A 12,400-nucleotide genomic window follows, 5' to 3' on the forward strand; every position below is an offset into this window, starting at 1 on the left:
GCCGCAGTGGCTCCAGATCTGCAAAATTTACGAAACACACTCCGCATGCCTTTAACGTAGGTCACGGGAGGGGAAACGGCGTACACAAAGGCCTGGTGGCTCAATGCTCAACTCGCTAGCAAAACGTGTCGGGCGGCTGTGCAACGCAAAGTTCGAGTGAACAAAGCCCTTTCTTGAGTTGAACGAGAATGCTCGGTTCATGCGAGGTTAAAAAAAAAACAGGCGGCCAGCAAAGTGCGCCCCCTCTCAATACCACGGTCCGGTGGTCGTGTCACTTTTGACAAGGTGCAGGCGGCTATGAATAGCCTTAGGCCTCACTGCCACAGTGAAGGTCGACGACCCCCAACAAAAGAAAGACCCGAAACGGGTTTCGTGCGCGCAGCCGCGAGGAGACATCAGCGTTGTGGGGTGGTCCTCCCCGCTCACTGCACAAAGCAGCTTGAGCGATCGGCGCCCACCGTATCGGACGGTGTCGGAACGCCCGGTGCCGAGCTGCAATACCAGCGAGCTCGTTAAGGCACCCGTGGCCCCAGGCCACCCGGCTCCCAGAGCCGCGACTCCCAGAGTCGAAAAAGAGACAGCGAGAAAATATATACAGAAAACTCGGACCACCCACGCGGCTTCCGTACTCACTCGCTTCGGGCTCGGCAACTCCGCGGGCGCTAGGCCTCGCGCTCCCTCGATGCGGACCAAGTGGTTCTTGAAACTCCAGGAAGAAAACTTCACAAAAAAAACATGCTGAGCATGTCGAAAAGTTCAAACATGCTGCAGCGCAATACACCTCGCACTCAAGAAAGCATGCCGCAGGTCCTAGCGATCAAAATTCACTCTAGGCCTAGCACTTGTCAAGTCCGGACAAAGAGCGTTCCTCGAACCGAACAGACTGTCGTCCAATGTTCCAAGAGCAGGCCCCACGTTGGGCGCCAGATGTGGGGTTAAATTGGGGGGATAAACACGTTCTCCCCGTTTAAGCGCGGCTGACACAGTTCAAAACCGCGCTGACCCCACCCTGTGGTCGCGTACGCTACTGAGCGCACGCCGACCACGGCGGGCCGTGCTCTACGGGAACAAAGGAACGACACACTGGCTGACACAAACAAGGCATTTATTGCTATAGCAACAATAACGCCAGCTAGCAACAAAATACACTGAGGAATCTAGGATGTCCGACTCACCAGCACGGCTACGAGCGAACGTCCGCCCACGGTAGGGCAAAGGGATAAACTTCGAGGTCGAGCGGGACGGGCTTGGCGGGAGTAAGTTCCGGCCAAGAGGCGCCCGTCGACGAAGAGCGAAGCCGCGAGCGAAACGTCCGCTTGCTTCCCGGTGCCGAGGGAGAAGAGGCCCCGTCGCTCCCCGCGAGCGCGCAGCAAAACGCCATCCGTGGCGCTGGTGTCGCTGCGACGCGAGCGCCCTCCCTTGTTAGTTACAGTAACCGAACCGAGAGGAGTGCTTTTCGGGGGGGCAGCTAACAACAGTGGGGTGCGTTGAGGGAAAGCGAACGCAGGGGACGAAGGCGTCCCCACAGAGTCCAGCCTTTTCCAACGTTGTTCTCATTTCCGTCAGCGTTGAAAGGTTTGCACTGATGTACGTCAGGTCTCTTCCCAAGCTCACCTCTTCGAACATAGCTGTTGCTTTAATCACACGCGCAGCATCATCCTTGATTTCCTTAAAGACAGATTTGACCACTTCAGAGTGCCGTGTCTAATATACTGCTGCATCTATCCATGTTCCCCATCAAGTCAAAACAAGCTTTGGCGGCAGAGGAATGTCAGGTGCTGTGGCGCTAAAAGCAACAATTGTTTTGTGCTAGATACTAACTCGTCTACTTGGGGAAAAGAGAGTCAGACACATTCGGCGACACGATGCATTGCATGAACAAAGCAGGTCAAGTGAACCACCTTGCAGTATAAAAGCGTCAGTCCCTTTCCTGCCTTGCACATGTAGGATGCACCATCCGTAACGAACAAAAGTACCATCTCATACTGAATATTTCCTGGCCATGGAGGCTCCAGAGATGAAGTGAAAAAATGTGCTATCGCTGAATAGCTGAAATTTTCAAGAACATCTGCGTTGAGCAAGATTGCTCGTCCGGATTTCTCTGGGCTCGCTGTTCCGACGATCAAGTTGGCCACATACCGTCCGCTAGCGTCCGCGGTTTCGTCAACTGACACCCAATTTCATCTCTGATCTTGGCGAGAGTATACTCCTAGCACTCTTTCACGTATCTCTTACGAAGCGTTGATCCATCTGGAACATGCTGCTTGGTGTACTTTTCCACAAAAATTTGAAAACCACTGTTAGTTAGTTTCCATTACAGCATATCTGCCGACAAAAATGCTTAACACAACTCTTTGGCAAATTACGATTCCTTTGCTGTCGAACTAGCGCTGAAAGCTTCTGCCAGTAGGAGCTCCAATGTCCCCTGTGTCGTTCGCTTCATATTTGCAGTATGCTTGTTGGTAGCGACGTCTTGCGCTACATGGCATTGCTTCTCACTTGATACTGAAGCTTCGCACCCTTTACAGAACAGCAGAGTTCCATCAGTTGAAAAAGCATTTCCAAACTGCGAAACCCACTGCCTGCAACGAGCACCTCTCGATACCTTTTCTTTCAGCATGTCAATGCGAAATGAAATGGAGAGCGCTGACGAAGCAAGGTCTGTGAGACCACTCAAGTCAATGTCACGTGTTCTGGAAGCGGCAGGCAGAGAAGTGGCCCTTCCCTGCGGAGGGGTAGGCGACGGACGAGCAGTGAGCGTGCGAGTGTGCTAGTCTTGTGCGCGTTGAGGCAACAGTCCCTGGCTTGACAGCTCCGGTTCGGGTATCGGGTTACACTCAAGCAGATATAACACCTTTGGTTGTGCCAGTTACACTTCGAGAAAAACGTTTGACTAGACTCGCGCCTTTTGTGCGTGCGTCGGCACGCGCCTTTTGTGCGTGCGTCGGCACGAGACTTAGAAAGATGTCTACAAAATTGAAGAATGGCACCTAGGACCAAAATGCTGGATTTAGGCATTTATAGGCAAAAAGTGCGGTTAAATAGGTATTATTTCCTAAAAAATGCCAAAAAGGCAGACAAGTGCAAAAATCCCCTATTTAGGCATTTATAGGCACGTTTAGGCAAATGCCTAAAGTTCCGGGCCCTAGTCATGAGGTCCTTTGAATCTCGGGGTCCCAACAGCTGCCGAGTTCAGACTACAGGCAGATTATGTGATTCTATTGCGAAGGTCTGGAGTAGCATGCCAGGCCCATAACCAGGCAGACCTCTTCGTTACTGATTAAAGTCTCTCTCTCTCTCTCTCTATTGCGAAGGCAGTAGAGTCAAACCTCTACTGCAGCTTCCTTTCAAGCACCTCCCCACCACCTTATCAATCCGGAGAACCCTGAGGAATAACGCTTACTATCTGGACGAGGCCCAACAGCCAGTACTAGCTATTATCAAATTTTCAGCTACAAAATTACCCTGACGCAATCTACCGTATTTACTAGCATAATAGGCGCACTTTTTTTCCAGAAAATCCGGCTCAAAGTTCAGGGTGCGCCTATTACGCGGGGTAAAATTTCCGGAAATTTTTCGACTCGCAAAATTGAACACACCGCGTAAACGCACTCGTGTACGGGCCGCACCCCATTTTCACGAAGAAAATGTTAGAAAAAAAAAAGGTCCGTGTAAGGGCCGCACCGAAACTTTCGGAATGCACGCGCCGAGGCCTCCGCGATCGGCTCCGGCTGCGCGCAACGGGCGCTTGATCGCGGAGGCCACACACGCGCACAGGAGCTTCGAGACGCCGCCCAAGGCCAAGCTCATCATCATCATCATCATCGTTTTCCTCCGCCGCGAGCTTTCGCTATCTATATCGCCATCAGCATCTCCAGCTCGTTTTTTTTTTTGTTGTTGTTGTTGCTGTCAAGTGCCGGGATTTGCGGTAGCGTGATAGTTATCATGGTTTATGGCTTTGCCGCGGAGCGTTGATGTTTTAGCTCGGCGGGCAAGCATCTTAACAGCTACACGGCTGGGAGTTTGCTCTCGAACGCGGCAAGCGTGCGACAGGTCGGAAAATACGACGTGGCCAAGAAGTGCGGCAGTTGCGACTGCGGCGTCCCTAAATTTTCGTACGCGACTCCAAGCGCCGAGGTTTTCGCGGGCCTAAGTCGGGAACGTTTCCGGCTGGAGATGAAGCTTTCCAAACAGACGTTTAAAGTGAGCATCCCTGAAAACTGTGTGCGGCTGTTCTACGCGATGTCGTTGTACGTGCTGTGGGTCCGCAGCAGCTGCGACGGCAGCAGCACTAGTAGGGACTAGTAGTCAGTTCAGCAAAAACTTTGTTAAAATAAAGATTGGGAAGCGGGGGGTGGCGAGGCGTCAGCTTGCAATCGTGTAAATACAGTATTGATCACAGTGCCAAGTTCGGGGTGCGCCTATTATGCGCGGAAATAAAAAAATCTGATTTTTCGCGCCCTAACTAGGGGTGCGCCTATTATGCGAGTGCGCCTATTACGCGAGTAAATACGGTAACTACAGTGTCAGCCGTAACATGGAGCACACCCCAAGCTGTCACATGGATGAAGCCCGTCCAAGGTCACTGATCGAAGCAACCAGGAGAAAAAGATGAGATAACGAATGGAGGGGCAATGATGGGAGAAACATGGCAAGAAGTAGGCGGAGAAGATGGGGGGGGGGACGCTGTTGTTGACAGAGAGCAAGAAAGAAGAGATGAAAAAATGCTGGCTGGGAGAGGAAGGAGAGATAAACAAGAAAACAAGAAGGGCAGCCAAGGGAGAAAGAAGACAAGGGGGAGGAAATGAAGGGATGCTGTTGCAGAGACAGACATAGAAAGGTCTGAATCGCAAGCGCGCACAGTGATGCTGCCCATAGCTCGCTACCGGAGCCACGAAAACGTGCAACCTTTAGTAAGAACTAAAAAACATTAATGTTCATGTGTCAGGAGATGATATCTAACTGAGGGGCTCTGGAGAGAACACCAGCCTTCTCAATCTCCAGATGTGTGGACTGCCTCCGAATGCGTGGCACCACACGTGACACAATCACAACACAAACAACAAAGGCTGCAGTTTCTCCGAAAGGCACGAGGTGGCGCAACGCACCATGGGCTTCCTGCAGTCCCCTTCACCTTCCAGGCAGTTGTCCTCCCTGACTGGGGTGCAGTTGATCTGCTTGTACAGAGACAGCAGCAGTACGAAGATGGATGTGAAGCGGAGGAACACAGTCCTGCAATCAGTCGCCACAGCAGCATGCAAGGCCATAAGGTCACAGCGTCATATCCACAAACATTGTTTTATGTCACGTAATTATGTTCTGTCTACATTACAGGACCACAGCTTCTGGTTAAGAAGCATCATCCATCCAGAAAAATGAAAACATTTCATAAGAACGAATAATAACACGTCAGATGCAAGACTATTCATTAATGCTGAGGCATAGAAGCTCTTCAACTTTGAATGTGGAAGACAGCACTTCTTCGAATTGCCTTGCTGTAGTGAACTTTTTTTATGGAGGGGAGGGGGGGGGGGGGGGGGGGGGGGGGGGCAGGATTCTTTGCAGCAGTGGCCAATATAAGGCAAGAATTTGAGTACAAAAATGCCTGTGTGTTGCAAGATCCTAAAACAAAAATATGCCTTCTCAAAGCTTGCACAGTAATGTATCCTGTATCATCACACAATTTGCTGGTGCTGTCAAAGGTTTCCAGCTTGGAGAACTTGTTCAACTGAGCTTGTTCAACTGAGGTGTTTTTACAAATAACAATAACCAGTTCAAGCAACTTTTTGAAAGCTACGTCTAGATCAGTGCGCAGTATCACAATTACAACGAGAGATACACAGTAGCTCACAATTACAAGAAAAGTAAAGAACTTCAAGTGGCTGGAACGCAAGCAAAAGTATTGTTTCCTGGGAGCTGAACAAATGAATTAAATGTTCTACATGGCAGAAAACAATGACTAGAGACTGAAAAAGATGACACACACAGGATATTCACAGGCAAATAAGGCACAGTACAGTTACTAAAGCATAGACTTAATGATATATATAGCTGAGAAAGTGATGCAAATCTCTGCCTGCACACATGTTTGGAGACAGATTTTGAGAGGAACAGAGGGTAAGCTACCTCAGCAGGGTGAGCTTGACCTGGAAGGCCACTGAGTAGTTCTCGAGACGAATGAGCTTGGAGAAGAGCGCTGGCACCACAAGGTTGAGGCCTGTGATGACCAGTGAGGGCACAAACTGTATCACCAATGCCAGGGTCTCATGCGTGGTCTGGGCTTGAGATTGCCTCTGGAATGTCAGACAAACTGATTATGCAAATTGCAGCATGGAAAACGTTTAAAGAGAATAAAAATGCCTCTAGGAAGCGTGAACTGCAATACACAGCAGTCAGAGAAGGGTCAAGCACTGATGATTGAACCAAACTGCCCGAACCGGACGTGGTTTGAAACAGGCCTCCTCACAGCTTATCCTTCTCACAATGCAGGAACAAAATACAGTAGAATCTTGATGACACGGACACGGTTGATACGAATTTCGGGATGATACAAATTCATTAAATTTCCAGCAAGAGTGCATCGTGTACACTTTGCAGCATTTCGGATGTTCCAAGTGCTCTCCTGCACCATAACGGATGATAGAAACAAGCGAGCCGCACCCATACCCTCGACCACTAAGCGCGGCCCCCACATCATCGATGTTGTGATCGCCATTCAACACTGTACATACCGGGAGTAGTCAGCTGTACCCAAGCAACCGCTAATAAATCCCCTCAGCCATAAATAAATCTGCGTGAATGCATTTCCCATGCTTTTTCATGCGGATTTTGTTCATTTTGGGTGATATGAAATTTCGCTTTCACATGATACGAATTTATTTTCAACCCCGTGAGATTCGTATCATCAAGATTCTACTGTAGTAAAGACCAAGAAATAAATCAGTTTGTAATCAAGTTTTATAACAGGCTCCAGTCATTACCGTTTCTTTAATCGGACCTTCTATCTCAAACATGTGAGGTTTCAAATGAGGAGCACAGAAAAATGAGACCAGACTCAAAGCCGAAGTACACAGAAGCAGCCACAGTTTTCATCGGTGCTACCCCCCCCCCCCCCCCCCCCCTGAGTCAAATGTTTCCAAAAAGCACGTCTAGTAAGCTAGTTCTCACTTAAGTTTATGCCAGCACCAAAGCAGCAATGTTACCTCGTTAAACCCCCAAAGGACAACATTTTTCTTTTGCAAATGGAGCCAGAATGGCCATTTAGTGCCCGTGCTAACATCTGCAGGCAAACCAAAGAAATTCTTAGGACAAGCGCTACTTAAAACAAAACGGGGCATTACTATGAGACCACAGCAGACAAGGCTCACCTGGAACGAGAAGCTGGTTGCGTTGTAGACGGCGAAAAGGGAGCCCACGATAACGGCGACCACCAACAGGTTGACCAAGAGCCGCACCACAAACAGGCCGACTTTCTTGCGTCGAGACCAGCTGGCAATTTCTGCTCTCCGCCGTTCCTCTGCTAGGTCACTCTGTTGGCAAAGCGATGACAGTGCGTTAGGTAGTAGGCAGGTGGTCACAAATGCTTTAAAAAAGATATATCACCCTGCTATTTATGCTGTAGTGCCAGTATTTTTAGCCATGATTGTGTAGATTATCCCCTCGAACACCAGTGAAGGTAACTGGCCGAGGGGAGTACAGTCAGAAGTATAAAGACAACAAAGGATTAGTTTATTTAACCAACAGTCACTACCAATTGGATTTCCATTACGAATATGTGAAAGCAATGCCCAAAGAAAATGAAACACACTTCAGAGAGCAAGTCCAAAGTAAATGGAAGACAGTTCTATTATGCTACCAGAAATAATCGCTAATAATGTAACTATAACTAATATATTGATAACTCCTTATAAAGATGTAGTCATTTATACTTGGAGAGCAGCAGTGCAGATTACCAGCTTGAATACAGTAAAAGCTCGTTAATTCGACACTGACGGGACCGCGAAAAATTGTCGAATTATCCGAATGTCGAATTATCGAATGAACAACAAAAAACAATGTTTGCCGCAACAGGACGTATACCTTTATTTGGCAAGGAAATCTGTAATCACCGTCTGCTTTTTCGAGCGAATTTGAGCGACTACGATAGCTCTAACAGCTGCCAGGTGCTCCGCGGCACACGCGCCGTCAGGGTTTGTTCACAGAAGTCCTCCCGCACGGACAAGGCTTCTGCGGCTTCTTTCACCGTGCACTTCGGCATTTGGGACAACTGCTCACAATCGTAAATTGTCGTCGTTGTCAGCGCCTGTCACTAATTATTTCATCCTAGGTCAGCTGACAGGACACAAAGGCGAGGCGCGCAGGCCCTGCGCGCTACCCACCCGAAAGCAGCGCGGGGAGGAGGTGGGGAGGAGGTGAAGGGAGCGCCGCTCCCCGCTTATCTGTTTTTTTCAGCCAGCGTCCGCGGGGAGGGCCGCGTCTTATCTTTTCTCTTTATCTTTCCTCTGATCTTTTAACTCTCCTCTATCTGCGCGTGGCAGGGCAGCGGTGATGGCTCGGCTGAGCCAGTAGGCAATCCCTTGCAATTTCCTTTCACCCTTCTCTCAGTCGCAACAAAACAGCAACAACAAGCAGCGCAGTAAACACGCTGACAAAGCGCGCATTTACCAAAAAAGGCGCCGTAAATAACCGCGATCGTAGCGACTGCTGCGACACAACAAAGCACAAAAAAAAAAAAGACGCCAGCCGCTTCGGCCGCCGCTAACTCGCTTCCTCGGATGGATGGATGGATGATAATATGACCATACGGATGGCCTATCAGCCGTACAGTAGCGCCGCTCATGGCAGTGTTTTTTTCTTTTTGCTCTCGGCAAACCGGCTTGGCAGGCTGCGGAGTGAAGTCGAATTAACCGACGCACGGCAAAATTTGTTCGAATTAACGAGAGTTTCGCCCCATAGACTCCTATGTATAATTGTAGGGACCTCGCGCGCGCGTCGAATTATCCGATTTTCCGAATTAACGGGGGCCGAATTAACGAGCTTTCACTGTACAGTAGTCTCGATGATATGAATCTGACGGGGTTGTAAAGAATTATCATACAATCCAAAAGTGAATAAAATCTGTTTATAGCTGATGGGATTTATTTGCAGCCATGTGTCACTGCTCCCTGCTTGAAGTGCACACTGTGCAAATGGCAATAGCGTGTTGGCGATGTGGGGGCAGTGCATTAACTCCTTGAGGTGATAATTCGTGGTGACACACCGCATGGCGGCTTCACACAGTGAGTTGAGGGCTGCCGAACCACCGCCACTGACTGCGTCACTAAGCTTCCGGGTTACAAGAAAATTTTGCCTGATAACACGAGGTGACTGAAAACTGACGCAGCGACAGCTACGTCAGTTTTGCGTCAGTGGACCGCTGTTTTGCCAGGTCCCATCACTTTGCGCACACACCAGCATTGGCGGTAGCCGATGGCCGTTGCCATCATACATCATGTTCATGAGGAAGCATTGTCTCATGCAATTATTGCTTTAGTGCTCGAGGGTGCAGTCGCGGCTAGCACATTCACATCACCCACAGCAGAGCAGAGTGGCAGCGACAGCTACGTCAGTTTTGCATCAGTGGACCGCTGTTTTGCCAGGTCCCATCACTTTGCGCACACGCGAGCATTGGCGGTAGCCAATGGCCGTTGACATCAAACATCATGTTCATGAGGAAGCATCGCCTCATACAATTATTGCTTTAGTGCTCGAGGGTGCAGTCGCAGCTAGCACATTCACATCACCCACAGCAGAGCAGAGTGGCAGCGACAGCTACGTCAGTTTTGCATCAATGGACTGCTGTTTTGCCAGGTCCCATCACTTTGCGCACACACCAGCATTGGCGGTAGCCAATGGCCGTTGACATCAAACATCATGTTCATGAGGAAGCATCGCCTCATACAATTATTGCTTTAGTGCTCGAGGGTGCAGTCGCGGCTAGCACATTCACATCACCCACAGCAGAGCAGAGTGACAGCGACAGCTACGTCAGTTTTGCATCAATGGACTGCTGTTTTGCCAGGTCCCATCACTTTGCGCACACACCAGCATTGGCGGTAGCCAATGGCCGTTGACATCAAACATCATGTTCATGAGGAAGCATCGCCTCATACAATTATTGCTTTAGTGCTCGAGGGTGCAGTCGCGGCTAGCACATTCACATCATCCACAGCAGAGCAGAGTGGCAGCGACAGCTACGTCAGTTTTGCATCAATGGACCGCTGTTTTGCCAGGTCCCATCACTTTGCCCACACACCAGCATTGGCGGTAGCCGATGGCCGTTGCCATCATACATCATGTTCATGAGGAAGCATCGTCTCATACAATTATTGCTTTAGTGCTCGAGGGTGCAGCCGCGGCTAGCACATTCACATCACCCACAGCAGAGCAGAAGAGTGTTCGGAACACCCAAATTCTGCCCATTATACACGATTCACTCCGGCCAGAGAATTTCACTATCATCCCGAAATTTGTATCGACCATGATCATATTGCCACGTATCCTTGTAGTGTTCGTTCGCACAAGGCACAAGGCGAGAAGCGACCGGACTAATCTCGATTGATCACAGCCATGAAGAGCTGCATCTACAAGTTTCCAGATTACTCTAGATGATCTCGACCTGTTATCTCGAAGTTTTCTTGCCGGCTTTAAATTGAACAATGCTGAGAGCAGCGGGCATTCGTAGTTTGACGACTGACGAGCACGTTTGTTGCTTTCGCCGCTGCCGAGTGATTCAGTTTTTTTGCGGGCGCAAGTCAGCCCAAATAAAGAGCTTCGTTTGCAAGTCTTGTTAGTGTCTTCCTGACCGCTGTAATGATCGGAGGCCCAGCCAGCGGAGAACGGCGAGCCAGCCAGGCGCCGTCAGGTATGCGGCCAAAAGCGCGGCTGTTTCTCGGCGTTGGCGTGGACAAAAGCTCTAATCCCCTTCGCCGGCGATGCTGAATGCGGCTCTGGTGCCAGACTGCGCTCCTGGGGACTGGCAGCGGAAACAGGCGAGCCAGCCGGGCGCCATCAGGCCACTTCGTCCCAAGCGCTGCTGCTCGGGGAAGACAAAAGAGACACTGCGCGGGGCAGCTACTGGCGACGGCGTCGGCGTACACAAAGGCGTCTAATCCCCTTCGCCGGGAAGGCTGAGTGCGGCGCTTCTCCCGGACTGATCGTGGAACGACGGACGGGACCCAGTGGCGACTACAGCGGGGGCGACTGCGCCGCCAACTCATTACCCTGTGCGCCCTGAGGAGACGACAAGCAGAGGGGCGACACGGCTAATTTGTCCCTTACACCGAACTGAAGAGGTCACCGGTGAGAGCGGTCAGCGCTCGCGTCCCCATCGATCAGGATCGTCACTCAGCTGCAAACGACCTTTGGGCCTGGGAAAACAGTTCGCGACTCAGAGACGCCAAGTTCCTCCTTGCCCGTGTATGTGTGTGTCTGTGCGGTGTGCGCCGTCACGTGGGGAGGGCGGAGCCTAAGAAGACGCTAGCAGCCCATTGGGCGCTCAACCAGAGATCAGATTCCCTACCTGGGTACCTGGGGAATCTGAACTGCATTTCAGCAGCAATCTGCGGGGTGCCAGATCATCCTCCCCCATTTTCTGACTTTGGTCTACCTGCTACTGTACAAAATGTAAAATAAACGTTCCAGCTTTGCTATTCCTTCCGAAGGCTTCCCTCCGTAGTCTGGCTGCTTCGCCCTAATGCGGTGAAGACCCTGGTCCCGATCCCCGAACACATCAACTGGTGGCAGCGGTGGGATGGTCTGCGCGGCGTCCTGGCTCCGGTATGGGTAAGTGCACGGTCTTGTCTCTTTTGAGTTTTGCCAGGTTGTACAACTTTGGAAATTTGTAAACCTAGGTAATGGAATGTGGCTCCAGAGATTGCCTGGGAATCTTCTCTGACCATTAGTAGAGACTAGCCGTCGCCTGGGAGCAGACATGGACTGGAAAAGGTTGCGCAAACCGGACCTGGTTTTGATATGCGGGAAATTGGGCATTGATTGTGGGTCGATCCGTAGGAAACCGCTCTTAATTGAGGCAATTGAGGCAAGCGGTGCAGACGCGGAGGAGATAGTCGAATGTTGGGAGTACATTCGGGAGGAATTAGAGAAGGCACGGGAACAAAAGAAGCGAGAGGATGAAGAAAAGAGGAAGCGCGAAGAGCAAATGGAGATCGAGAAAAAACGGCTCGATGAAAAACGGGAAAGAGAGCTGCGGGAGATCACACGTCAACTTAACCTCGTAAGAATGAAAACAATTCGATCTAGGTTAAGTGTTTTCCGAACAGGCGATGAAATCAGGACTTTTCTTCAAAATTTTGAGGGAATTTGTACGGAGGAGCAGCTGGACCAGGGTTATTGGTCAGTT

The 12,400-nt window shown here is 50.3% G+C and overlaps 1 protein-coding gene across 2 annotated transcripts in view; it reads right to left on the reverse strand.

Moving 5' to 3' along the window:
• The window catches only part of LOC149348971 (transmembrane channel-like protein 7), a 56,617-nt gene that overhangs the window by 11,775 nt on the left and 32,442 nt on the right, over positions 1-12,400 (reverse strand). For both annotated transcript variants that reach the window (XM_089541058.1, XM_089541057.1), the window contains 3 exons: positions 7,368-7,529; positions 6,127-6,293; positions 5,109-5,232 (listed from right to left, as the gene is read on the reverse strand). In XM_089541058.1, coding sequence (XP_089397184.1) covers positions 5,109-5,232; positions 6,127-6,293; positions 7,368-7,529 — 453 coding nt within the window. The remainder of the gene's footprint in view (positions 1-5,108; positions 5,233-6,126; positions 6,294-7,367; positions 7,530-12,400) is intronic.

This window comes from Amblyomma mixtum, chromosome 4 (assembly GCF_055824585.1).
Source record: "Amblyomma mixtum isolate Tamu chromosome 4, ASM5582458v1, whole genome shotgun sequence".
Classification (NCBI taxonomy): Eukaryota; Metazoa; Arthropoda; class Arachnida; order Ixodida; family Ixodidae; genus Amblyomma; species Amblyomma mixtum.